This window comes from Callospermophilus lateralis, chromosome 5 (genome assembly GCF_048772815.1).
Source record: "Callospermophilus lateralis isolate mCalLat2 chromosome 5, mCalLat2.hap1, whole genome shotgun sequence".
NCBI classification, from domain to species: domain Eukaryota; kingdom Metazoa; phylum Chordata; class Mammalia; order Rodentia; family Sciuridae; genus Callospermophilus; species Callospermophilus lateralis.
The window spans coordinates 37,594,530-37,621,465 of record NC_135309.1 but is presented as its reverse complement, the minus strand read 5'-3'; the positions used below and the strand labels follow the sequence as shown (position 1 = coordinate 37,621,465).

Sequence of the window (26,936 nt, the reverse complement as noted above, 5' to 3'; positions counted from 1 at the left end):
TGCCAAAATGAAAGAACTAAAGCGAAGTGGGCCACTTGGGGGGCGGGGCCTGAGATGCAAACTTGAGGCCAAAGTCTCCGGGGAGGCATGGGCGGGGCCGGGGCGGGGCCCTAGATTCCAAGCGCGCGCGGCCCAGTCTCGACGCTGCGTCTCTGCACCGACTGACAGCGCGGCGCCATGGCCACGGATCAGCGCGCCAAGGCCGACACTCTCTCCCTGCGGCAGCGGCTCCTCAGGTACCTAGGCGCGCGCGCGTACGACGCACGCACGCACGACGCGCGCGCGCCTTTGGCACAGAGCCCGCGACTTCCCATCCCCTCCCGGCCTTATCCCGGCCGCAACCCCGCGTGTTCTGAAGCTCTGCAGCCCTGGGCAGGCGGTTCCCGCAGCGGCTTCCCGCCGGCTCCTGGCCCACCCCCCCTCTGAGGCTCGGGAACCGATGTCACCCGCCCCGCAGCTCTCGCCACGGGAGCCTGGGGAGACAGCCTTTGCCCTAGCACCTGGGCGGACCTCGCCCACTGGTGGCCCGTCAGCACGACCAGGGCCTGACTTGAGAGTGATCCTGGGAGGGCTGAAAGTTCAGACCGAGGGTGGGTGGGGTGGGGAGTCCTTCACAGCATTAGAGGAAGTTTGCACTTGACCTCAATGGGACATGGCAGGGGAGAAGGCATCCTCCAGCCAGAGCTCAAGACTAGCACACATCTGGGGCAACAGGGCCACTTAAATGGCAAGGAATCTTTAGGGCTGAGAGACAGCTACCTAAGGGTGCCATTCCTTATACAGCCATACAGGGACCCCGTGGGTCTGACTGGGGCAGCTTCCTTTTCCCAGGATCTAAGCAACTGATGTGGGCACACAGGGAAATGAGCAAGGCCACTGAGGCTTAATATGACTTAAACAATTTTGAGTCTTAGCAACTTTCTGCCCCATCCTTTTCCTTCTTTACTATGGAATGAGAAGCCTGGCAGCAAGGAAAGAGCACTTTGTCCTTAAAGTTTTTGTTCTTTCTAGAAACCAGGAAGAGGTGAGGAGGTAGGTGGTCCCTTCAGGTCTTCAGACATGGCTGTCCACCTCTGGTCTGTCCCCACAGCTCTTCCTGCAGACTTTTTTTCCCTGAGGATCCAGTTAAGATTGTCCGTGGCCAAGGGCAGTACCTGTATGATGAACAAGGGGGAGAATACATCGATTGCATCAACAATGTGGCTCATGGTCAGTATCACCTCAGGCTGGTGGGGCAGGAGAGGAGGCTGAGGCTGTGAATCTGATGCCAGTTGTAGAGAGCCTGGCTTGAGCTGAGTCACATCCATGTGCAGAGAACGCCCAGTCTTTGGCAAGTAGCAGTAGAAGTCTCCAGGCAGGAGTCAGAGGTCTAGGTGTGTGGATTCAGTTCCACTTGGGACTGATGATGAGCTCAGAGAGTGACAGACGGCCCAGCCATGACCAGCACTGCAGCACAGCCGTGGCCAAGTGCAGGGATTACGGCAGGGATTCCGCTACATTGACCATTTCAGGTGCTGGTAAGGAAAGTGAAGCAGAAATTCAGTCACTCAGCTAGGACTGCCAGAACTGATGGAAGAAAAGGAGTCCATGAATTAGGAGGCAAAATGGAGGTGAATAAAACAGGTTAAAAGCCAGGGCTCGGGGCTGGAGTTGTAGCTCAGCGGTAGAGGGCTTGCCTCGCATGTGTGAGGCGCTGGGTTTGATTCTCAGTACCACTATTATAAATACATAAATAAAATAAAGGTCTATCAACAACTAAAATATATATTTTTTTAAAAAGCCAGGGCTCTAGCTTTTGCTAACTTACCAACTTTGTGATTTTGAACAAGTTACTTCATTCTCTATACCTATTTGCTCGTCTGCATAATAGACCATGTACTACTAGACATTCACCTCCAAGTGTTCTGGAGAATTATGTGTGTTAACTAACAAAATTTAGTTTTGAATGTGCCTGATGTTAGGCAAGCTCTCAGTACATGTTCCTTGTTATTATCCTTGGCCTTTGGCAATCAAGATTACCTCCAGCCCCCACCAACTAGTCAAGTCAAGCCATGTAACAATCACCTCTGATCCTTGCCTCTCAAGGAAAAGGCCTACAGAAGCCTCCTTAAAGGCATAGTTTGCCTAATAGGATTTCTGCTAGAGAATCTTTTCCTTCTGCTGGAATCCCAGGAACTTCTTTCTAGATCTTCCTTTCCAGATCCATCATCCCCCCCACTCCCATCTTAAACTCATCTCTTTCCACCTCTCCCTTTGTAACTGCGTCTCCCCTGGCTGGGTTTCCAGAATGGGGCTGGGGGAGGCCCAGTGGGACTGGCTGAGTGGAGTCGGCCATTTGATGGAGGTGGCCCTCTTGCAGTCGGGCACTGCCACCCTCTCGTGGTCCAAGCTGCACATGAACAGAACCAGGTGCTCAACACCAACAGCAGATACCTTCATGACAACATCGTGGATTATGCACAGAGGCTGTCGGAGACCCTGCCAGAGAAGCTCTGTGTGTTTTATTTCCTGAATTCCGGGTAAGTGAACTGCAGCCAGCCCCTAGCAAGAGAATGAGGCACCAAAGAAGAATCACTCACATAGGCACAGCATGGTGTAGGCTTCAGGGAGAGGCTCCTGTGCTTCCTAAGTGTGGATCCTGGTTTTTTTTCTGTTGGATCCAGTTTTCTTCTCTTTTAGTAAAGGATGCCATTGCCTCTCTTCCAGGATCATTGTTGGGGCTTGATGAATTAATGTGTTCCTTTATTTCTGCCTTCCATAAGGCCCAAAGACCCCTGCTTAGTAGAAGCAGAAACATCAAATGATTCTTCAAAGAAATATAAAATTACCAAGAAAAGTTATTGTCTGGAGAAAAAGCATATGGTATAATGAGGCCCCAAAATTTGGGGGGACCTGACCTGTTCTGGAAGGTCAGGAAGGTTTCCCTGAGGAAACAATGTTAAGCTAAAAGCTCAGGAGAAAACTAGGGGAAAAGGAAGGAAGGGTGCTGCCTACTCCATCACAAATACTCTTGTCTAGGTCGGTCACCACACAGAACAGCTTGTGTAAAGGCCCTGTCATAGGAAAGGGCACAGCATCCTGGCACACTTGAAGAACTGAAAGAGGAAGAGGAAAGGGTGTGAGCTAACTCTGGAGAGGGACCCAGGGCCCATCACCCAAGGACCTTATCCTTCAAGTGAGGACACTATATCCTCAGAGCACTGGGAAGATATCAGAGAGTTTTAGTTAGGGAAGTGATGTCATCAGGGCTGGCAGAAAGCAAGAGTTGACAGGGTTTGATGCCAATTCAGGGGCCAGGTAGGAGGTGATTGTAGCTTACAATGAGAGTGGCAGTGACGGCAGAATCAGGCAGATGATCATGGCATATCTGAGAGAGAATATTCCAACAATTGTAGGTAGTGGCATTTGGATTATAGTAGTGATTTTTGTTTGTTTTTATGGTGGTATGGAAGCAACCCAGAACCTTATAAATGGTAGACAATCTGTCTACCACTGAGCACTTGCCCAGCCTAGTAATGATTATTATTGCCATTGCCATTTATCATTCATCAGTTCCCTGAATTACTTCTAGGAAGTAAAATTTACCATCTTAATTTGACAGATAAGGAAACAGTTCAAAGAAAGGAGCTAAGAAGTGACAGACTAAACTGGAACCCCAGTTGGAAGAGCAGGGAATTGGTGCAGGGTTGGTACTTTCTCAGCAGAGGAGGAAGAGCTATTCCTATTGGCTTATTAACCCACCAAATTCATTCTGTGTAGGTGCCAATGACTTTTATGTTACCAAATCCAGTAATCTTGGCTACCTTTGACTTATCTGTCTTCCAGCAATATTTGACAGAGTGACCGTGCTCTGGAAATTTTTTCCTCTGGTTTCTGGTGCCTTCCTGGTATCCTGCCAGCTTTTCTGGCCACTCCTCCTCTGAATCCTTTGCCAATACCTCTTGCTATATTCCTCTGGACTGGTCCTGGGCCATTTTTTTCTCTCTGAGTCCTCTTGCTCCATGATCTCATCCATTCCCTCAGTATTAAATATCCGTGTGCTGCTGAATCCCAATTTATATCACAAGCCCAGATGCTTCCCATGTGTTCCAGACTCAAGGTTCTAACTGTCCATTTGACATCTGACAAACGTCTCCAACTTCACATATCTAGAAACAATCAAGACACGTCTTCTTCTGCGACACCTAGTGTGAGACCATTACACTGGTTCTCCCTGATGTTCCCAGCCACCAACTCCCGGCCTTCCCAGCCCCACCACTACCATCCTCACATCAGCTCATCTCATAAATGGCATCACTATCCACATCTCTCTCAAGGCAGAAACGAAATACATACATTTCTGCTTCAGTCCCATCTTGTCTGTCTCCAAAAAATCCCTTTACTCCAAGCATTTCCCCATCCCCTGCTCTCACCTGGACCTCCTAGGTCTCCTCACTTCCACTTTCATTCCCTTTTGACCTATAGCTACAGACTGCCTCTTAAAATGGGATTTGAGTCATGTGCTTTCTCTGTTTAAAACTCCTCATTGGCTTTGTTGACACTGCAAAGAAAACCCAGGCTCCTTCCCAGCCCTGTGAATGTGGCCCCTGCAGCACTCTGCACTTCTCCTGACTTGCCCTCCCTAGGCTCTGGCCTTGCTTGTCTTCTCTTGCTTCTCTGACACAAGTTCCTGCCTCCATCAGGGCCTTTGTGCATGCTGCTCCCTCTGCCTGGAATGGTCTCCCTCAAGACTCAGGTGTTACCTCCTTAAAGAGCCACCTTTGACCCTAGCTAGGGTGACCATAACCAAATGTCAGACTAGGGGACTTCAGCAATGAAGTGTACTGTTTCATATTTCTAAGAAGCAAAAAGTCCAAGATCAAGGTGTCAGTAGGATTGGTTTCTTCTGAAGCCTCTCTCCTTGACTCACAGAGAGCTGCCTCCTTCTTGTGCCCTCATGGAAACATCCCTGATGTCTCTGTGCATCCAGATTTCCTCTCCTTCTAAGGACACCAGTCAAATTGGATCAGGATACACTGAAGCCCTTCTTTTACCCTACCTCTTCAAAAGCTTTATTTCCACATAAAGTCACATATAAGATACTGGGAGTTAGAGCTTCAACATAACAATTTTGGAGCAACACAGTTCAACCCCTAACACACTCTAAATTTAAGGTAGCGCCCATCCGATTCTCCCTTAGTACGCTGGACCCACAGCTAGCACTTAAAAAATGATCACTCTTTGTTTTTTGGCTTTCATGACACATCAGAATGTAAGTTTCGAGGAGGCCAGGGCCTCCTGTTTTACCTATTCTTTTTATACCCCAGAGTGTCACAAAGGGCTTTAAGAGAGAGGGTGATAACAGGGCTGAGCATATAGGAGGCACTTTATGTCTATCAAACAAATGACTAAATGAATGAAGTCCAAGAATCTTCTTGTTGCTGGAAGGGTTCCTCCTGTTCACATGGTTTCTCTGTGGAGAACCTTTGAGTGACTGTCCAAGCCGTGCCCACCTTTACTGTTATAGGTCAGAAGCCAATGACCTGGCCCTGCGGCTGGCTCGCCAATACACAGGACACCAGGACGTGGTGGTATTAGACCAGTAAGTGAAACTCCTAGCCCTGCCTGCCACTTCCAGGCCCATAGGCTTATTGAGTATCAGTGAGACTCTGACCTTGGCTACCTTAAACAGAGGATGAAAGCCTTGAAACATGACAGGCACAGGACTGCGCCCCAAAGATACCTCCCAGGGACTCTATCATCAGGCCACTGTCCTGGGAGGGCAGCTCCTGGGGAAGAGGACATGCTTTGTAAGGAATTGAAAGTCCTTCATTTAGATATTCAAACTGTTCCAGCTATAGCTCCTATGTATTGAGTATCTGATGTGCAGAAGACCCAGGCCTGGGCTTAGAGCATTAGCCCAATTAAGATACATTATACCCTGAAGGAGATGCCACAAACACACTTCACAGAGGAGAAAATTGGACCCAGAGAGATTAAGCAATCAGTATTTTGACATGGCCAGTTAGTGGCCTTGTAGGAAGTCTTACTACAAGGCCCATGCTTGTTCCCAGCCCAAGAGCTGGGGGCCTTTGGGTTGCCTTTGGCAGTGGATAGACAGTGGTCAGGGTTAGATCATAAGAACATGCTACTGGGGCCTGAGCCCTCCCTTTTTCTCCCCAGTGCTTATCACGGTCACCTGAGCTCCCTGATTGACATCAGTCCATACAAGTTCCGGTACCTGGATGGCCAGAAGGAGTGGGTCCATGTGGTATGCACTACCCACAATGGCAACAGGTTGGTACCCACCCCAAAGCCAGAATGACACAGTGCTTGTACTCCCTACAGGCACCTCTCCCAGACACCTACCGGGGACCTTACCGAGAGGACCATCCCAATCCAGCTGTGGCCTATGCCAATGAAGTGAAACGTGTTGTCAGCAATGCACAGGAGAAGGGCAGGAAGGTAATCACACCCTCAACAGTCCAGTGAATATCACCACCACTGTTACCTGTGCTGTGCTAGATGCCTAGAGGGAAAGCAGAATGAAGCCCTGCCCTCTTGGAATTTAGTGTGTGCATGAGGTGGGGCTAATAGGTGCCCAGCCAAGAATTTTGGTGAGAACATCCTAGATGTTATAGGCATCCAAGGCCCAGGGAGGACTTATGTGGGCACAAAGGCAGGTCCTTGCAGAAGGTACTACCTGACTGCAATAGTAAAAGGTGAGTAGGAATTAGCTACTCAAGGCGGGGAGCAGGGGAAGAAGGGCCTCCTAAACAGGATAGCCTGTGCAGAGGTGAGGAACTGTGGGTGTGGAGACAGGTGGGCCTGAAGAGGCAGACAGGACCCATCTGCCAGGGGATCCCAATGCTGTGCTGAGTGACTGGAACTCTGCACTGGAGACCATGAGTGTCCGTGAAGGGCTTTAAGAGGGAGAGTGATAACAGGGCTGAGCTGTTCTCTCATCCATCCCAGCTGTGTGGGATGGATGTGAATGGGATATCCTGAGAGGAGGGATCTTGAGGAGGCTGTGTTGGTTCTAAGTGAGCAATGGGGAAACCTGACCAGGGCAGTCTAGTGGAAATGGAGTGGACAGGCAGAGTCAGGAGAAATGTGCTGTGACCCAGAACAGCACCCACAAAGGGCAGTTTTGGTGACTGGGGTGAAGACTTTCTGGAATACTTCACTGAAGGAGTGACAGAGCTAAACACAGGATACATGGCAAAGAAAGGTGGGCTGTGGGACCAGAAGGGTTGGCAGGACCAGACCAAGGAAGTCTGATCTGTAGATTTCAGATGCTGTGCATCCACTTCCATAAAACCTGGAAAGAACATTGCTCTGTTTGCAGCGGAGGTAGAGGATCAGTTTCCCATCCAATCAGCCCTCCCCACATCCTACCAATGGCCTCTGAAGCAGTTCCCAGGCAGAACACAGTTGGGAAATCATGGCTGTGAGCAGAGGGGTCAGTAAAGGGTTTTAAGCAGGACAGCAAAGAGTTCAACTTTCTGGCTTATAGTGTCACCCTGTGGTCTTGTGAGAGAGACACTGTAGAAGTATCCAGTTGAGTAGATGACAACTATGAGGCCAAGGCAGAAACAGGCAAGTCCTCTGGGAGGCAGCATGTCAGAGAGGAAGTAGTGAGTTCAGAGATGTTACTGAAGTAGAATCCATGTCAGCATGACTGATTAGATGAGGGAGGGGGCAATCAAGAATGGGACCATATTTGTCCAAGGCAGGAGGGATGAGATTGGTACTGGTCACCAGAGAGGGGAAGGAAGAAACAGGCATACCAGTGAATTTATAGTTAGGGACACACCAAGAACAAGGGGACGGAGGCATCCATATGTAAGGGTTGGTTTGAGACCTAAAAGAAAACCTGAGTCTCAAACCATCAGATGTGACATGGGATCATCTGGGCTCCAAAGGAGGGTACAGCAGTGATGGCGTCTGGTCCTGCTGGGGACTACCACTGAGCCAGCATCAGCAGGGCACACCGAGTTGCCTGGTAGTGTTCCCAATGTGTGTCTCATCCACAGATTGCAGCCTTCTTCATGGAGTCTCTGCCCAGCGTGGGAGGGCAGATCATTCCCCCTGCTGGTTACTTCTCCCAAGTAGCAGAGTAAGTAGTTGGGCAGCACCTGCTCGAGGGAGGGCAGAAAACTGTGTTCCTAATCCCAACCACAGCCTGACCTGCCTGCCAGAATATTTTAAAGAAATGATGGCCTAGAGAAGGCTAGCCATTGCCCATTCCCCCTGCCCTCCACCACCCCACCTTTCTGCTGGCAGATCCAGGTTCAGAGCCCTAAGACCTCCCAACTCCTGGTTAAATTCCTCTCACCAAAGTCCCAATGGCCATCTGTCCTCCACCACAGGCACATCCACAGGGCTGGAGGGGTCTTTGTCGCAGATGAGATCCAGGTTGGCTTTGGCAGAGTAGGCAAGCACTTCTGGGCCTTCCAGCTGCAGGGGGAAGACTTTGTCCCTGACATTGTCACCATGGGCAAGTCCATTGGCAATGGCCACCCAATTGCCTGCGTGGCCACCACCCAAGCTGTGTCAAGGGCATTTGAAGCCACCGGCGTCGAATACTTCAACACGGTGAGTGAAGGCTCCAGGGCAAGGGAACACCATGGGCTTTACTATACTCCAGCTTACCCATAGTAAAGGTGGCGGGGATAGTACTATGCCCAGTGCAGAGATTCTAAGAAAGAGCAGCAAAGCTGCCTACAGTGTGCTAGGCCCTATGGCAGGTGCTGGAGCCAGAAAGCTGAGCAGCTGCATGAGAAGCTGAGTGTTTTAGGGAAACAGATAACCCAGGAACAGACTGGTAGCTTTGTGTTTCCTGTCTTTGTGATACAGGATCAAGAGCTTTCTCTAACTGAAGTTGACCCAATAGCTTGTTCAATGGCTCCCAAGATGGATACTGCAGTGTAAGCAAGTAGAGCATGGTGGTCAGCCATAGTTTCATTGCACAGATAATCTAAAATGATCCAAAGGCAGTGAGGAACTGTGAAGGGTGTGTTTGTTTTGCAGTACTGGGGACAGAACTCAGGGCCTCTTGCAGGTTAGGCAAGCACTCTTATCACTAAGCTACACCTGGAGTTCCAGTGAGAGGGTTTTAATCATGGAAGATGAGGTCTGAAGTAATTTTTTGAAAGATGCAGACAGAATCACAGAAGACTGTAACAGGCAGGAAAGGAGGCCCAAATCTGTGCTTAGGCCACAGGAAGAACAGGACAGAGCTGAGGATCCACTAAACTGTCAAAAAGAGGCAGTTTGAACTAGAGATCAAAACATTCCAGAGCTTAAACCAGTTTCAGGATGGCTAAATAAGGCAGAGAAGGTCATTGAGAATGAGGGAAATGCTGGGTACAGTGGTGTAAGCCTGTAATCCCAGCAACTCAGGAGGCTGAAGCAGGAGGATCATAAGTTTGAAGCCAGCTTGGACAACTTAGCAGGACCCTACCTCAAAATAAATTTAAAAAAAAAAAAAAAAACTGGGGCTGTGGCTCAGTGGTAGAGAGCCCCTGGGTTAAATATTAAAATAAAAGGGATGGGATATAGCTCAGTGGTAAAGAATGGTCCCATTCTTGCCTAGCATGCTTGAGGCCCTGAGTTCAATCCAAGTACCGCAAGGGGGGAAAAAAGTAACATTTTGGCTGGTGCTTTCAGCAGACTGTCACTGTGTGCCCAGGTGACAAAAACAGTGCCTGGGGCCTCTGAACAAGCTCACTGTCAGGGGAGACAGGGTCATGGTACCATCATGATATCAGTGGAAGATGACTTAATGGAAATAGTGTTCATGGCACTGTGAGAGCAAAGGGGGCGCCCCAGACAGGAGGTAGGCCAAGTGGTGAAGGCATTGTGTGGAAGATGAGCCCAAAGCCAAATCTGGAATAATGAGCAGGTATTCGCTGTGTAAAAAGAAAGTGTTGTGTTTGATGAAAGACAATGACCCAGTGAAGCTTGATCCTGGAGTTTTTGTTTCATATATTTTACTTTTACATCAAGTGCACATAACTAGATTTAAGTATAACCCTTGTTTCATAAAATACTCTCATCATCTGTCCCTGCATATTCTTCAAGTTAACAATTTACTTGGTTACCTTATTGATGTTACAAACAACTTGGGAGGACATCATCTCAAATAAAAGTTAGGACCTTGATGATAACCTACATTTATTCTTTTATTTGGCCCCAAACCATCTCATTGCCTCCATCACCTAGATAACTATCACTCTGAATCCCAAGTTCATTATTTATTCTAGTTGTTTGCTGAATTTAGTTGGATTTTGTTGTTTTCACCTAGCATTGTATTACCAAGATTCATCCATATTGCTTTTCACTGTAATTTGCTTTATAATACTCACTGTGTTAACGTACCACAGATTATTCATCCATTCCCGTTAATGTGCTTTGAGGTTGTTCCATGTTTTTGGCAATTATGAACTGGGCTCCTGTGCTGAGTTTTTCTTAGGAGTGAAAGGATAGGTTATGAATTAACCTAAGAGTAAGACTACCAGGTCACAGGGGTTGTATCCACTCTCAATTTTAAGAGACAATGGCATCCATTTTCCATAATAGTTCACAAGACCCTTCACCGGCAATGTATGTCCTCATCAACACCTTTTAGTTTTTGCCAGTTAAGAACCATGTAGAATGGTAGCCAATATGGACTTGATATGCTGTTCCCTGACTTCAAATTATATGAAGCATCTCCTAATTTTATTGACCATGTATTTCCTCTTCTGTGAAATGCATGTTTTTTTCATATTTTAAAATTATTGATGATTTTCTTATTTGTGGGAATTTTGTATATCTGTGTACACATGTGTCTGTATGTTTGTGTGTGTACCTACACAAACATATCTATATACTTTTTTAAATGTTGTATTTTTTAAACCTTTATTTATTTATATATGGTTCTGAGGATCGAACCCAGTACCTCATACGTGCTAGGCAAGCGCTCAACCAGAGCTACAGCCCCAGCCCCTCTATATATTCTTGATACTAATTCTTTGTCAATGTGTATATTATAAATATGTTCATCCAGTTAATAACCTGGCTTTTCAACTTTTTGTATTTATGATAAATCAGCTTTCAATTTTTAATATCATTGACCTATCTTTTCTATTATATTTTTTCTTTTATTGTCAAAGAAATCTCTCCCTACTTCAAGATCTAAATATCTAAAATATACTATCAATATTTTAAGTGTTTTGACATACAAGTCCTTAATCTGTCTGGAGTTATTTTTTGTGTATCAGGAATCATCATTTTTCTGTGATTCCTTTACACTTCACTGATATGCTACCTCCATTTAGTAACCAAAGGTCACACATAAGTGGGTCTGTTTCAGAGCTTTTATTTCTACTCTTTTGATTAACTTGTCTATCTCTTCCTGTATCACGTTACTTTATTACTGTTATGAGCTTTATAATATGTTCTTATCTGATATAAAGAAGGTCCCTCTTACCTTTTTTTCATGCTCAGAAGAGTTCTGACTATTCCTGACCACTTTTTCTCTCTCACTTTATAAACACTTCAAGAAATGTTTTCTCTCTCACTTTATAAACACTTTAAGAAATGCCCTACTGGAATTTTGTTAGGGAAACTGCTTGAACTATAGGTCAATTTGAAAAGCTTTATTTACAATATTGAATCTTCCTATTCGGGAACATGGTGTAACTTTCCATGTTTTATAATTTTCCCTATAAAGATCTTACATATAGGAGCTGGGGTTGTGGCTCAGTGGTAGAGCGCTTGCCTAGCACATGTGAGGCACTAGGTTCAATCCTCAGCACCACATAAAAATAAATAAAGGTATTTTTAAAAAAAGATCGTGCAAACTGCTAGATTTTTTATTAAATATATTCGCCATCATAAATGGTGACTTTTGTGTATATTTACTGTTTGGTGCTATTATAAAAAATCAGAGCCAGGCACAGTGGTGCACGCCTATAATCCTAGAGGCTTAGGGAGGCTGGGGCAAGAGGATCACAAGTTCAAAGCGAGCCTCAACAAAAGCGAGGTGCTAAGCAACTCAAGTGAGACCCTGTCTCTAAACAAATACAAAATAGGGCTGGGGATGTGGTTCAGTGGTCAAGTGCCCGAGTTCAATCCCTAATACCAAAAAAGAAAAACTATGGACTATCCACATTCTCTTGCTAAACTCTATTATGTCTAAGAGGAATTTTTTTTGGTTTTTCCTGTATAAATAATCTTATCACCAAATAATGTCAGCTATTTAGTTACACAGGATGAGAGGCTTCCACTACAAAATAAATAATAGGACATGAGGCATATTTTTCAGTTTATGGGAATGCATGTATCCATCCATTTAGGATGATGTTTGTGGCCTGAGGGTGTGTAGTTCAGTGGCAGAATGTATGTTTAGCATATGCAAGGCCCTGGGTTTCATCTCTAGCACCTCAATAAATAAATAGATTAATATTTGCTTGGGTTTGGTTTTTTTTAGTTTTTAGCAACACTGGGAATTGAACCAGGGCCACTCTACCACTGAGCTACATTCCCAACCCTTTATATATATGTAAATTTAGAGACAGAGTCTAAGTTGCTAAAGCTGACCTGAGATTCTCCTGCCTCAGCCTCCCAAATCACAGTGATTTACAGACATGTGCCACCAGTGCCCAGCTGTATTTTTAATATAAACCATCTTTATATACCTGAGACAAATTCAGCTTGAGTGTGGGATATTCTCACTTTTATATTCTACTTCCTTATATTTTATTTATAATTTGGCATCTATTTTCAGGAGTAAAATTTAACTAGAATGTTTTTTCTTGTAATTTGGGTTTTGCTAGCCTTGTAGAATGAATTAGGAAGTATTCTTTCCCTTCACATAAAATTGGAATGACCTGTTCCTTGAAAGTTTGGTAAAAACTCAATCTGAACTTTGTGTTTTGTGAAAAGAAACTTAATTGCTTTTTTTTCTTTTGGTACCAGGAATTGAATCCAACTATACTTAACCACTGAGCCACATCCTTCAGCCCTTTTTTATATTTAGAGAAAGGGTCTCACTGAGTTGCTTAGGGTCTTGCTAAATTGCTGAATTGAGGCTGGCTTTGAACTCAAAATCCTTCTGCCTCAGCCTCCTGAGCTACTGGGATTACAGGAGTGTGTCACTGCTCCCAGCCTTAATTGCTGCTTGAAGTTGTTTTAGTCAGTTTGGGCTGTTATAACAAACTACCATAGACTGGGTGGCTCAAACACAACCAAAATTTCTCACTGTTCTAGAGGCAGAAAGTCTTAAGATCAGGGTGTCATGATGGTTGAATTCAGGCGAGGATCCTCTTCCAGGTCACAGAAAACTGACTTCTCATTGTACCGTCATATGATGGAAGGGGCAAGAGAGCTCTCTGGAGTCTTTTAAAAAAGTTTAATCCTATTTTTGAAGGCTCAACCCTCATGACCTGATTACATATCCTTTTAATACCATCACATTGGTGTTAGGATTTCAACCTAAGAATTTTGAGGGGACAACAAAACATTGTCCATTTTAAGTTATACAGGACTTTTTACTAAATGTTTTCTGCCTCTTCTCTCCCCCTCTGGGACTGTATGTTAGTCTACTTGATTGTGTCCACACGTTTCTACAGGCTTTTTGTTTGTTTTTGTTGTTGTTTGGTTTTGAGATGGGATCTTGCTGTGTTGCCCAGGCTCATCTTGAATTCCTGGACTTGAGCAATCCTTCCAGTGGTGAGTTTAGGGCTTTTCAGTTCTTTCTGAACATACACATATATTTGGCTTGAGCATATTCCTAAGTATATGCATGACCCTTAAATCACCAGGAACATGTCAGAGCTAGCTTTTCAGAGTCCCTATAGACACCTCATTTCCCAACATTTTATTTATTTTTTTTATTAATCTACTGTTTGTCCCAATAGTGAGCCACAATGTTAAACTATTGCTTCTGATCAACAAATACACTGGAGAAAAGGCTGTTCACACTGGGCAAACTCCTCCAATGTCAAATAAATTCCCCCTTATGTGTGAGGTCTTCCAGGGAGCCACCAGGAAGGTCAAAGGAGTTCTCAAAGAACGGGGCTTCCAAAGACACTTCAAACCCATTTCCTGAGTTCTGATGGGTTTTGCTAGTATTGTTCCTTTTATGGAGAAGAGAATTTTGGAAGCGGGGGGAGGCAGGGACCTTATTCTGTCATTTTCATCACTATCACTTTAAGTCATCAATTCTTGTTCCTTCTTTATGCAATTGACTCTATTGGAAATCTCTTTTTTATGCAATTGGCTCTTTTGGACATTTCTGCAATTTTCCTTGTTTTTAGTACTGGGGAGTAACACCAGGTACTCAACCACTGAGCCACAGAGCCACATCCCTAGCTCTTTTTGAGACTGGGTCTAGCTGAATTGCCAAATCTGTCCTCAAACTTGCAATCTCTTATCTCAACCCATCAAATTGCTGGGATTACAGGCATGCACCACTATACCCAGCTTGAAAATTTCTTTTGTCTTTATTATTTTAAACTTTATAATGTCCATATATGCATTTCACCTTTCTCCTTTTGATACTCTGTGAATTCTTTACATCTGAGGTAGGTTTTTTTTAAAAATTCCAGATCTAATTCAACTACTTGCACATTCTTTTTTTTAATATTTATTTTTTAGTTGTAGTTGGGACACAAAACTTTATTTTATTTATATGTGGTGCTGAGGATCAAACCCAGGGCCTCGCATGTGCTAGGCGAGTGCTCTACCGCTGAGCCACAACCCCAAGCCCCTACTTGCACATTTTCATATCATTGTTCTCCTTCTAAGACTTCTATTATTCAGATATTAGCACTTCCATCCGTCTTCCATATAAAAAACTTAGTTTTTATTTACGTTTTATATTTGTTTCCCCCACTTTTTCCTCTAGGAATTTTCTCACCTGGTCTTTTTTTTTTTTTTTTTTAACAAGTTGGCTTTTTTAAAAATATTTTTTTAGTTGTAGATAAATTATGTGGTATTGAGGATCAAACCCATTGCCTCATATGTGTGAGGCAAGTGGTGCTCTGCCATTAAGCCTCAATCACAGCCCTCTCACTCTGGTCTTTAAATTCAAAATTACTACGCTGTAGCCAAGTATGGTGGCACATGCCTGTAATCCCAGGCAACTCAGCAGGCTGAGGCATGAGGATCTCAAGTTCTCAGCCTGACAACTTAGCGAGACCCTGTCTCAAAATACAAAAGGGCTGAGGTTGTAGCTCAATGGTAGAGCACTTGTCTAGCATGCATGAGGCTCTGGATTCAATCCCTAATATGGGGAGTGGGGTAAAGTTTCAGATTTTGGATAAGGGTAAATCATGTTAAATAAAAAAAAAAATGATAATGAAATGTCGAGTAAGACATTACTGGAATCTCACAGACTGATGGGAATGCATTTTTTTTCATGTATATATACATTTACCTTATAACCCAACAGTTCCACACCTATTTACCTAAGCAAAATGAGAACATAGTTTTTACAAAGGACTGTATACAAATATTTATAGGATTTTTATTCATAATAACCAAAAATTAAAATAGCCAAAGGATCCATCAACAGAAGATTGATAAACAGATTATGGCAGATCCATAATATGGAATAATTATACAACAAAATGAACAGTATGGACAAATTCCAAAAACAATGAGCAAAAGCTAGGCACAAGAGAATATATAATTCTTAAATTCCATTTAAATCACATTCTAGAAAAGGCAAAGCTAGAGTGACAGAAAGCAAGTCAATGGTTGCCTGGGGCTAATAGTGAAGGAGTGAGAGTACAAGAAACTTGGAGGAGTGATGGAAATATTCTGTAGCCATCATGGAGGAAGTTGTACAAGTACATACCTTTGTTGCATCTCATTCAACCTTACACTTAAAAAAATCATTATTTATTGTTATGCCTAAATTTCTTGGTTTTGGGGTTTTGTTTTTCGGCAGTACTGGGGATTGATTCAAGGGCCTTGCACAAACTAGGCAAGCACACTACCACTGAGCTACACACCCAATCCCAAAGTTTGGGATTGTAACATAGGGGATTGAACCCAGAAGCACTTTATCATAGAGCCACATCCTCAGTCCGTTTTTTGAGAAATGTTCTCATCAAGATGCTTAGAGCCTAGCTAAATTGCTGAGGCTGGCCTCAGGAGTCCAGTCTCCCTACCTCAGGAGTCACTGGGCTTCTGATCCTTTAAAACAGGTCCGATTCAGACACCTGTGGGGTCAGGCTGGACAGGAAAAGCAAGCTAATGCACTCACTGCCTGAAGAGAACCACTGATCTTGCTTGGTCCTTGTGTGGCCAGATAGGCCATGTTTGTTTTATCAGAAATAAAGGCATGAAGTCTCTTGCAAGAATTTATGAGCCCAATTCATAAGCTTTTAGAAATGCCATACAAGCCAAATAAAATGCAGGGTATTCCAGGTTCAGCCAACAGAGCTGTGAATTTATGCCACCCAGAGTGACTTTTTTCCCTGGTAAGCTTTGTGGTGTGCTGTTATGAACCCTCCTTTACAGAGGTGATGGGTACAGTCCAGTGCTGTGGATCTGGGCACAGCCAATGACTTGCCACCCTAAGGCTTCTGAAGGAGGATGGGACGGCACTAGCTCTTTTGAAACACACATTCTCCAGTGGTTCTGTGAGGGTCCTAACTGCATTGAAGCCACAGAAAGTAGGACATCCAGTGGGACCACAGGAGATTTCCATCTACTGAGAGCTCTGAGCCCTATGGGGTTCAGGACCTGTGCTCCAGTCGCTTCCTTTGGAAGTGTAGCAATTCTGTGTGGTGTGTGGCCCACTCTACTGTATCTGACATATTTTGTCCCCTGGCTCAGTTTGGGGGCAGCCCAGTGTCCTGTGCTGTGGGGCTGGCAGTCCTGGATGTCTTAGAGAAGGAGCAACTGCAGGCTCATGCTACCTGTGTGGGCAGCTTTCTGATGGAGCTTCTCAGGCAACAAAAAGCCAAACATCCTATCATTGGTGATGTCAGGTAAGGCTCTGAGACAGCAGTCAGCCCCCCAATAACCAAGCACCTCTCAGGGCCCAGGATAGTCCATATTATTCAACCTAATATGGATGGTAAGAATTTTTATGTCCACATTCCAGAGGAACTGCTACTCAACACTGTACTTTCTAGGGAAGAAAGCTCAGATTCAGTCTGAGCACAGGCTGACCCCAACCCTCTTTCCTCTGTCACAACCCAGCCCCCATCCCTTCCCAGTTATTCCCCAGAACTGTTTTCATCCATTCCAAGGGTTCCTAAGCTCTCTGCCTCCACAGGAGGCACAGGGACAGTCCCAGATAGTTCCAACAGATAGTGTCTGGTTGAGGCCCAGGCAGAATATGAGCAGGGATGGTGGCCTTTAGACCTGGCCTTCTGAGATGTCAACTTTTCCAGGGGTGTTGGACTCTTCATTGGTGTGGATCTGGTCCAAGATGAGGCCACGAGGATGCCAGCAACCCAAGAGGCTGACTATGTGGTAACCAGGTATTTTTTTCCTTCAAGTTGCCTTCTACAGTAGAAATCACCATGATGCCTCTTTGCACAACTTAGGGCCTTGAATAGGAGGGAGCCTCCCTCTGTCCACCCTGTTCCCACAAATATGGCTAAACAGCTATAGTATCTGGGCCTGAGGGGCAAGGCAGCTGATCTGACCCTCTCAACTGAGCTCTTAGGACAAGGAATTGCAGCTCTGTCAGCCATGTACCCAATGCCAGGAAGCCCTAAGTTTCACACAGGGCTGGAGAAGGAAATAGCTTTCCTAAAGCCTCATATGAGGGCTACTATGCCACCAAGACTGGGGGGACTCCCCATTCCCAGAGTGCCAGGTTGTTGGAATGGTTTCCCAGTCTTCATTTGGAATGGAGGTGTGCAGCTGGGGCTCACTCTACCAGCCTCCTAACCTGGGGTCTTTCACTTGAACCCCAGGCAGGACCTAAGGCCTCAGGACCTCTTCCCCTATTACTGTCCTCTTATCTCCACTCCCCATTCCTACCCCCCCAACAGAAACCCCCTCTGGTATGCCTTTATTCAAATTATGAAACATTCATGATCTTGTGTGCTAATTCACCCTATACCATATTAATGTAAATCCTTTCCCTCAAATGTTTGCAGTGGCCAGTCCCTGCCAGCTCACCCAACATCTTCACAATGAGCCTTGGGGATTCTGAATGGTCAAGTGGCAGAGAAGCCAGATACTAGGTTAATTCTTACACCTTCACAACACTAAATATGGGACAGGTGTTCCACCTGCAGTGACCCTGCTAGGTGGCAGAGCTAGATTAGGCCTAGGGGAGAATCCACAGTTCAAACTTTATTTTTTCCAATGTGCTGCAAAGAACCGGAACAGGAAAAAGGAGCCAGAAGACAAATTGAAAAACAAGCCCCACCCCACCCCTGGTAATATTTTAACAATAAAAAATAAAAAAGAATGGGAGCATAAGTCAAAACACAAATAAATCATTCGAGACCCTTTTGTCAGTAGCCAAAATATCCAAATATTAATGTGGAATATTAAAAATTACTCATCTTCCCAAAAAGAATGGGAAATTAATAGTCCCGCTGGGATGACAAATTACCCTAGGAGGCATGGGGAGGGAAGTTACTGAAGCTTGGCAAATGTTACAGAATTCTCATTCCATTCATGTTAGACATGTTCCATTAGAAAGGGGACATACTACACACCACAAACCATGCACAAAAAAAGGGAAATGCAGGCATTGTTGATAACCCTGGTCATTCTTGGCTTGGTATAGACTGGAGAAGTCAGACCCATTTTGGGGGCAGCAGACTCAGAACCAAGTGCATTCCAGACAAGGGCCATTAATGCTGGGCCACAGGATGAGCAGGACTTTGGCAGGGTGGACAGGACAGTGTCTTGGTGGGAAAAGACTGTTGAAGGACTCTGAAGACAGTGTAGCTTGAATCCTGGACATTAAGCCAAAGTGACGATGAAGAAGGCTTGAATGTCAAAGGGGTGTCCTGTCCTCACAGGCTGAAGGAAAACTACATTTTGCTAAGTGCTGATGGCCCTGGAAGGAACATTCTGAAGTTTAAGCCCCCAATGTGTTTCAGCCTGGACAATGCACAACTGGTGGTGACAAAGCTGGATGCCATTCTGACAGGTGAGCTTGGAGCAGCAACTGACCATGTTATCTAGAGCCCCCAGCATGCACTAAGGGGCATGAGAGCCCAGAAGAAGACAGGATATCCTTGAGACACACACCAAGTTTGTGAAGGGCCTTCCAGCCCAAGCCTCTCCTATTCCTGCCTGGACCTAAAAGAGCTTTCTAGCCCTTTGGGCATCAAGCCACCAGCCAACCCACCTGCCTGGGCTAGACCCCATTACATGTGCTTAAAGTCACCCTGAGATACAGATGGCAGCAGCTTCCTTCTATACTGGAAGCTAGGAACACATTCACCTAGCTGGGGGGTGGCTGAAATGAGATTTGTTCAGAGACCGGACAACAATAAACTTCTTCCCCAATCACCTAGAATGGTCAAAAATAAGCCCAGTGTATCCCCTCAATCTACTTACATCTCTACCAAACTGAGATTAAGCCCTGTTGAGGCTGTATACCATTTGCGGAGACCTTTGAGACCCCCATATAGGCAAAACTATCGGTGGAACGTGTCAAAAGCACTCTTTCCTTTCCACCTCTGGGTTACTTTTTTGCTGACCACAGGTACACATATGCCCAGGGCCCTGGAGCTGAACAAAGTCCAATCCCTGCTAGACAATTTGAGATGGTAGGGGTTCTGATGGACAGTGTTATTTGTGGGAAGCCTAACAAACGAGAAGCTAACTGGCTACAGAAGTGGTTTGACTCCTGGACACAGCCTGAAAGTAACAAGAGAACCGAGGGCTGGCTTATGTTTTCCAGGTGTATGTATGGTTTCCTTCCAAGAAATTGCTAGCCCACCTCTGTGAGTAAGGGTCAGGTATGAAACTAGCCATGTAGGTGGGCCCAGTCTCTAAACTGCCAACCAAGCAGCTTTGGACACTGAAGGCTCCAGAGAAAGGTGTTCCATGGGGTGGCTTTGTGGTCTTTTCAGATATGGAAGAGAAGGTAAGAAGTTGTGAAACACTGAGACTTCAGCCCTGCTCAGTCAAATATCCTCCAGGTGAGTGGACCTTGCCTCTTAAGAGACCCAGAGATGGTTTCTTACCATCAACAGCCATTTTCCTTAGCAAAATGAACCTTCTAAAACATTCTTGTTCTAATTGCTCCTTCTCACAGGTTACTTTCTTCATAAGTGGGAAGCTCTTACTTCCCTGAGTATTATCTACCCATCCCCACCAAAAAGTCTCTAAAACTTGGCCTGTACTTGTTGGCTAGGATGAGAGGGCAGGAATAGCCATTTCCTCCCTCAATGAGCTTTCTATGCTGAGAAAACTAACCAAGGATGTGTAGGGTGTGTATGCCTGACAGAATGCTCTCCAGAGATGGAGGATATAGACCCAAAACAGCTCACAAAAGGTCAGTAGTCAGGTCCTTCATTCAAGCTGTAACCCACAACTGGGTCAGCACCTGAAAGACCTCGCTATGGGAGAAGGCCCCAGCCCCAGAGCACCTGGCACCCATACTCTGGGTAAGAGGTCTCACGGCATATCCCACACTCACCCAGGCTTGGGGGTTTTAAAATTTTTATTTCAAAAGCTTGGATAGCTTCAATATCCAGGTCGTGGCAAAATCAGGACACGTGTAAAATACCTTACAATACATTAGATTCCCAAAAGGTACCAAAAAGTACAGTAAAATTAACACTTCCATTACAGGAAATGTATGACACAAATAATATAAAATTAAAAGGTGGGAAAAAAGGTGACACTGGTTTCCTAAGATACATTTTACTCTTTACAACCAGGGTCCACAGGTCCAGGCTGCAGAGCGGCAACAGGAAGCAGACCCTCCAACCTGGTTCTAGGTAACCTGGTAATAAAATCAACCCCTAATGCCGCTCTGGCCTGAGACACCACACCCTGCCTAAAACAACTAGAGCTCTGGAAATAGTAAACAGGAGAGTGATTTCCAGGGGGGAAATTTTAAATAAGATGCACATGGGACAGGCCATAGAAAGTTTGCCAAGTTAAATTTGGTACATAATTGCGTTCACTCCGTATCCAACAAAGCGTGTGCGGTCAGTCAGTCAGCTGCTCCTGCTGCCGCCTCAGTATGGCTTGTAGTTATTCTGATGACCACCGCGTCGCTGGCTCTTCCCGTAATTTGTACTACCCTGACCTAGGGACAAGAACAACGTAGCAGCTACTACTTACTGAGCATTTACCTTGTGCCAGGCGCTTGACACGCATCCTCACAGGATCCTCAACCCTGTACAGTAGGGATCACCTCTATTTTACTGAGGCCCTGGAGCTAGAACTCCACTGGGTAGCTCCAGTGCCTGAGCCAGGGCCTGTCTGACTCCAAAGCCCCTGCTGCCAGTGGCCCCTGCACTGTCTGACCTGCCCCCCTGGTGGGGGAGTGGATAGGGCCTCCCTCTCCTACTTACTGTAGTCGTAGCCGGGGCCGTAGCCGTAATAGCCATAGGGCGAGTAGTCGTAGCCGCCATAGCCGGGCCCGTAGCCCTGCTGGTAGCCGTAGCCCTGGTTCCAGTAGTTGCCGTAGCCCTGATTCCAACTCTGACTCTGACCTGTGGGGGGAGCAGGGCACAGGGGCCCATGGACCATTTAGCACACGCAGGAGCTAGGATGGAGGAAATCCTGCCCTTTGGGTGGCGGGGTTACAATGGCAACTCAGGCAGAAGCCATGGGGCTGCTTTCTGTTTTTAGAGGGCCCTGGGCCCACCTCTGGGCCTGAGACCGGATCAGGAGGCCAGGATGCTAACTTCACCTGGGGTACAAGTGGCTTACTCAAGTCACCCTCTGATCACCCCCACCCCTCCCTGGCAGCTTGGCCTTGAAATAGATGCAGTTCAGGCTTTGGAGTCAGAGGGCCTGTGATGGAAGGAGGTAAGCGCCTGGCACAGCTCTGCCCTACCCTTCTGCCCACTGGCCCCTGTGTGTACCAAGACTCAGAGGACAGCCACAGAGCCAAGCACAACCCATCATGCCCCCACCCAGAATGCAATGCAAATGCTCCCTCTGCCCTGGGGCCCCAAGCCGCACAAGTGAAGACAGACAGGTCTCTTCCATTCCAGGAGCCACAGCAGCAAAAGCACACAGCTGACCCAGGAAATCATTCCTATTCCTGCCCCATTCCCATTTCACACACTGCTTGCCCACCCATGCTGCACAGAACACCAGAGGCAACCCCAAAACAGGCACAGAAGGCATCTTACAGGCAGGGAAACAGGACCCATCTTCATTGAAGTTTCACTTACCTCCACCTCCACCGCCACCACTGCCTCGATTCCCTCTGTTGCGGTTTCCTCGGCCCCCAGAGCCATACTGCTGCTGCTGATAGACTTCTTTGGGCTGGGCCACCTTGATTTCACACTAAAAGCCAAAGAGACAGTGGGTCAGGCCAGTGAGGCTAGCTCAGGACAAAGACTTTCACTGCAACACTCAGATGGTAGACTGGGCATGTCAATTTGCTCAAAATATGCTGGGGCAGAAATCCATGTGTGCGCTAAAAGCTCCTAAAACCAACTAAAACCCAGGGCCTTTCTTTAAGAGAACCTTTCCTAGGAAAATGCACTGGACCAACTACATCCCAGGAGGGCAAGACACACCAGACATCAGGGGAACAGAGAACAGATGGCCTGGGAGTTGGCACCACCTCTCATTTTTCTTTCTTTTCTCTTTTTACAGAAGAAACTCATCCCACCCAAATACTCTACTGAGAAAACCCTGACCTCCATCACAGTTTCTGAGGCTCAGCATGGGGCTTTGCCCAAGACCACACTGCCACCCATTCCTCTGCTCTTCCAAGCACTAGCCTACTGTTGGGATAAGGCCATGTCTACATCCCTACCACAGGCCCAGAGGGTCAGTTTCCTTCCTGCACAACATCTGCACTGGGCAAGGGGATGGGGATTGTGTCCGCTAAAATAAATCAGTGGTACTTAAGGAAAATATTGACAGACACCTCCATTAAAAACAGTAAAAATCACTATACATTGTGTGTCCTCACATAAGATACATTTAATTGACATTTGAACCTGCTAAGTGATGTCTGTTTTCTATCCCATTTAATTAAAAATTGAGTTGATTACACTCAACTGAATACTTATTTGTAACACCCATCATTAAAATGTTAGCTTAGAGGCTCTTACCACTGCTTTGTTCGCATGCACATAAAGCAGTCTGTCACTGTCCACTATAGGAACAACTCGCATCTCACCTGCTTATTTTATAAAACATTTAGGGACCTAATCCCTATTTGGAGCTTTCTAAACTCCTAGCCAGGATGGGGACTTCTAGAAGCCCCACCCTACCTGTCCCACCTATCTGACTTCCACTCCCGCTGAGACACACAGCCTGCCACACCCAGCCACAGAGGGCCACACCTTTAACTCTGCTAACTGCCATCCTGAAGCTTAAACTATTCTGTCCTCTACCAGAGTTCAGGGGAAGAGTTGCACCTTTCCACTACACATGACTCCACATATGAAGGCAAAACTGGTCCTAGATTTAAGCTGGCCTGGTCCCCAGATGCTCTTTAGGATCTTTGCCTGTGGAAGGATTGTCTAGATCAGTGCCCAAAGGGATATATCCCAAGATGAACAAAAAGAGGTCATCAGGAACAGGGCAAATCCTCAAAATCCTCACCATAAAAGGTAGTCTATTCAATTGCGTAAGTTCTAAAAGACCACCTGCTCCAGTCAAGTCAAGTGTATACTTTGGAGAACAACTAACTTGCTAATTAATCTCTGACATAGCCCAACCTAACCCACACCTGCAAGAGCCAGCTTTCCAGAAAGATGAGCACACACAGCTAAAACACCATACCTTGCTTCCACTGATAGTATGGAATTTTTTCTCCAGAACTTTCTTCACAGGATCTTCTTCTTTAAAAGTAATAAAAACAAAACCCCGTCTTTTATTCAACTTGGGATCCATTGGAAGCTCAATGGCCTCAATCTGTAAAAACAAACAATGCTCAGGACCAAACCTCTCCTACCAATTCGTATAAACTATTGGAGAGAAGACCCATTAAAAGGCCAGAGAGTAAGAAAGCCCTACTGAGGGCTCCAACTAGCCAAGACTACCAAGGATGGACCAAGAAGGAAGCAAGCAGTCTCAGAGCAGCTGGCAGGCCACTCCTGAGGCCACCACACTCACCTCCCCAAACTCTCTAAAGTACTCCCTGATCTTTTCCTCTGTGGCTTCAGGATTCAGACCCCCTACAAAGATTTTCTTGACAGGGTCCTTCTTCATGGCCATGGCTTTTTTAGGGTCAATTACCCTGCCATCCAGCCTGTGTTCCTTCTGGTCTAGGACCTGTTTCAAACAGAAGGGATCAGGTTATTATTCAGTAAATGACCATGGAGGCCCTTCTCTCTAAGCCTCAAGATTCCCACACAGGTACACAAAATGTGCTTCATGCCCTCCGAACTCCACCCCAGTCCATCTTCCAACCCAACTTTCTCCAAACTTCCAATACACCTGGTTCACCTAAACACCTATAAATCAGTCCTCTCCTCTCCAACTCTCTTGACCATCTATTTTTATTGTAGAGTCAATGACTTCTCCAAAGTCAGTAATAGTCCACTGAGCCCTTACCCACCCTGCCCAAACAGTCCCAATGTAGGGCCTATTTCTTTCCAATAAAGGAGCAGTGATTATGAGCAGACTTAGAGACGGGGTGCTAGGGATTGGAGTTCTCACTCTACCTGTAACTGCATGATCTCTTCCACTAAAATTTGAGGCTTAGGATTTTGTTTTTTCCTATATGGAGCTAAATGCTTATCCTCATAATAATCCGACTCAGTTCTAATACCCACAGTAAAATGTTCAGCATGGTACCCAGAAATACGCACATAAAAAGAAACAAACACCAACAATACTCTTCCTGAACCATTTCATCACTTACTTCCCATTAAACCTGTATTAATCCCTCAAAAACAGGAATGTGATTTTCCTAACCTACTTGTCCCAAAGCACTCAACTACACAGCACACAAGCTAAACATTCTGTACAACAGTGTCTTTAGATTTCAAATCCTATACATTGAGACTGCTGATACCCAGCTTACCTTCTCCACACTGGCAGCGTCTTTGAAGAGGATAAACCCAAACCCTCTTGACCGTCCAGTGTTGGGATCCATTTTTATTGTACAATCCACGACCTCTCCAAATTTAGTAAAATAGTCCTTTAAATCTTTTTTGCTGGTATCCCAGCTCAGACCACCAACGAACATTTTTCTGAAATGGTAGAGTGAGATGCATGCAACAAATCTTGTAAGAAAGCTGTGATTTTAAGGACTAACCCTGGCTAAGCTTTCAATGAAATGATTATAAAGCCAACATCCTGTAGACAAAGTCTACAGCCACCCTTAAGAGTCTACAAGGGCACTACATTTTAAGGAATGTTAAATTCTATTGATCTACAATCTCAATTCAACTTGGACCCCACTGCCCTCTGATCTCAGAGACGTTTAACCACACCGTGCAGTCCCAGGCTCTGAGCGAAAACGGAAACGTTGCCAGGGGTATAGGCCCAGACCACTCAAAACTGAAAATAAGGTGTCCAACCACCACGAATCTATGGGCTAGCGTCCCTTCCAGTCTTCACCACCTCCAAGAACTTGTTTCAAGGAACTCGAAGCTTCCTGGGGCAGAGACCGCCCAGAGTTCAGACCATGACTCCGCCCCCGGGAAGAGGCGGAGGAGGGAGGCCTGGGCCCAGGCGCGCGCCAACTCCGCCCACACAGCCCCTGCGCAGCCCTAGACCCGGCCGGGCACCGGGTCCGAGCGCTTTCCCTCTTCCGGGCTGCCCGCCCCGGAGCCGACTTCGGCCTGGCAGCGCGCGGGCGGCCCCGGGGCGGCGCCAAAGTCGACCCAACAAACTCCTGCAAACTCCAGAGCGAGTAGCAGCTCAAGAGCTGAGCAGTGAGCGTGGCGGGGTCCAGTCCGACCGCCCCTCCCCCCGCCGCGTGGCGCCAACAAAAGGCGGCCCCGGAACAAAGGCGGCGCCCCCGTCCGCCCGCGACCGCACCTACCCCGCGTCTTCCTCGTTCTTGCTGGCGTTGATCTGGTCGCCCTCGGCGCCGTTCTGATTCCCGCTCGGGGGCGCCGCGGTCCCGCCTCCAGAACCCGCGGCTGCTCCAGTGCCAGCCCCTGCCGGCGACTCGCTTTCGGGAGCGGCCTCATGTCCGTTCTCAGTGGCGCCCGTAGTCTCCATGGGCTGCTCCTCACCCGTTTCCGACATGGTAGGGCAGGCCGCGGCGGCTCCTGCAACGAGCGACCACACGCGGCGATAGCGCGTCAGGCCGGCACGACTCTTGCCCGAGCTCCCGCCCGCCTCCCGCGGCCCGGTCGCTCACCTCGCCGCCGATGACGCCGCGGGGCCCACTTGTCCCCACCCGCTGGGGAAGGCGCCGCGGGCTCGGCCGCGCTCAAGCTCGCGCTGCCGGGACCTCGCCTCCGTCCACTGACGGAGCCGCTCCGATGGAGCTCCCTCCTCCTCCTCCTCGGCCGCCGCCACACAGAACCCACGGACCACAGCCCAGGTCCGACTCGCGCGGTGCCGCCGCCTGACAATGCCGACTCGTGGAGCTCTTTATAATACTGGAGCCGGGGGACACCTCGCAACAAAACGCATGCTCATTGGATGGCCCCTCCCGTCACTCACCCTTATTTCGGCTTCCTATTGGCCACGACAGCGCGCGCGCTCCAGGTAGGGGAGGGCTTTGTCCTCATTTTAGAACGCGCGCGAGTCTGGGCTCAGCTGAGGATTCGGAGTGTCGAGGGGAACGGCGTTGTGTCCAAAATCTTGCAAGCTCCAGGCGGACCCTCTACTTTCTGAAGCTCAAATCGCTTGCCTTCTTACGC

General features: G+C 46.7%; 2 protein-coding genes across 4 annotated transcripts; one reads left to right on the top strand and one right to left on the bottom strand.

The window, feature by feature from the left end:
• Positions 1-144: 144 nt before the first annotated feature.
• On the top strand, positions 145-23,111 carry Phykpl (5-phosphohydroxy-L-lysine phospho-lyase). 2 transcript variants are annotated; one of them, XM_076856504.1, is made up of 13 exons: positions 145-236; positions 1,091-1,209; positions 2,360-2,519; positions 5,507-5,581; positions 6,163-6,250; positions 6,328-6,444; positions 8,016-8,098; positions 8,352-8,577; positions 16,816-16,970; positions 17,379-17,468; positions 18,975-19,105; positions 20,037-20,105; positions 22,753-23,111. In XM_076856504.1, the coding sequence occupies exons 1-13, from the start codon at positions 178-180 to the stop codon at positions 22,782-22,784; spliced, it is 1,404 nt and encodes a 467-aa protein (XP_076712619.1). In that variant the 5' UTR covers positions 145-177; the 3' UTR covers positions 22,785-23,111. The 2 variants fall into 2 exon arrangements, with proteins under 2 accessions (XP_076712619.1, XP_076712620.1); XM_076856505.1 differs by lacking the exon at positions 22,753-23,111 and adding an exon at positions 20,850-20,984.
• Hnrnpab (heterogeneous nuclear ribonucleoprotein A/B) lies at positions 15,477-26,664 on the bottom strand. 2 transcript variants are annotated; one of them, XM_076856502.1, is made up of 8 exons: positions 26,429-26,664; positions 26,105-26,336; positions 25,139-25,307; positions 24,226-24,384; positions 23,893-24,024; positions 22,323-22,437; positions 21,492-21,632; positions 15,477-21,223 (listed from the first exon to the last, which is right to left on the bottom strand). In XM_076856502.1, exons 2-8 carry the CDS (start codon positions 26,311-26,313, stop codon positions 21,153-21,155), a joined length of 996 nt encoding a protein of 331 aa, XP_076712617.1. In that variant the 5' UTR covers positions 26,314-26,336; positions 26,429-26,664; the 3' UTR covers positions 15,477-21,152. The 2 variants fall into 2 exon arrangements, with proteins under 2 accessions (XP_076712617.1, XP_076712618.1); XM_076856503.1 differs by lacking the exon at positions 21,492-21,632 and having other exon boundaries at positions 26,429-26,663.
• Positions 26,665-26,936: the final 272 nt, after the last annotated feature.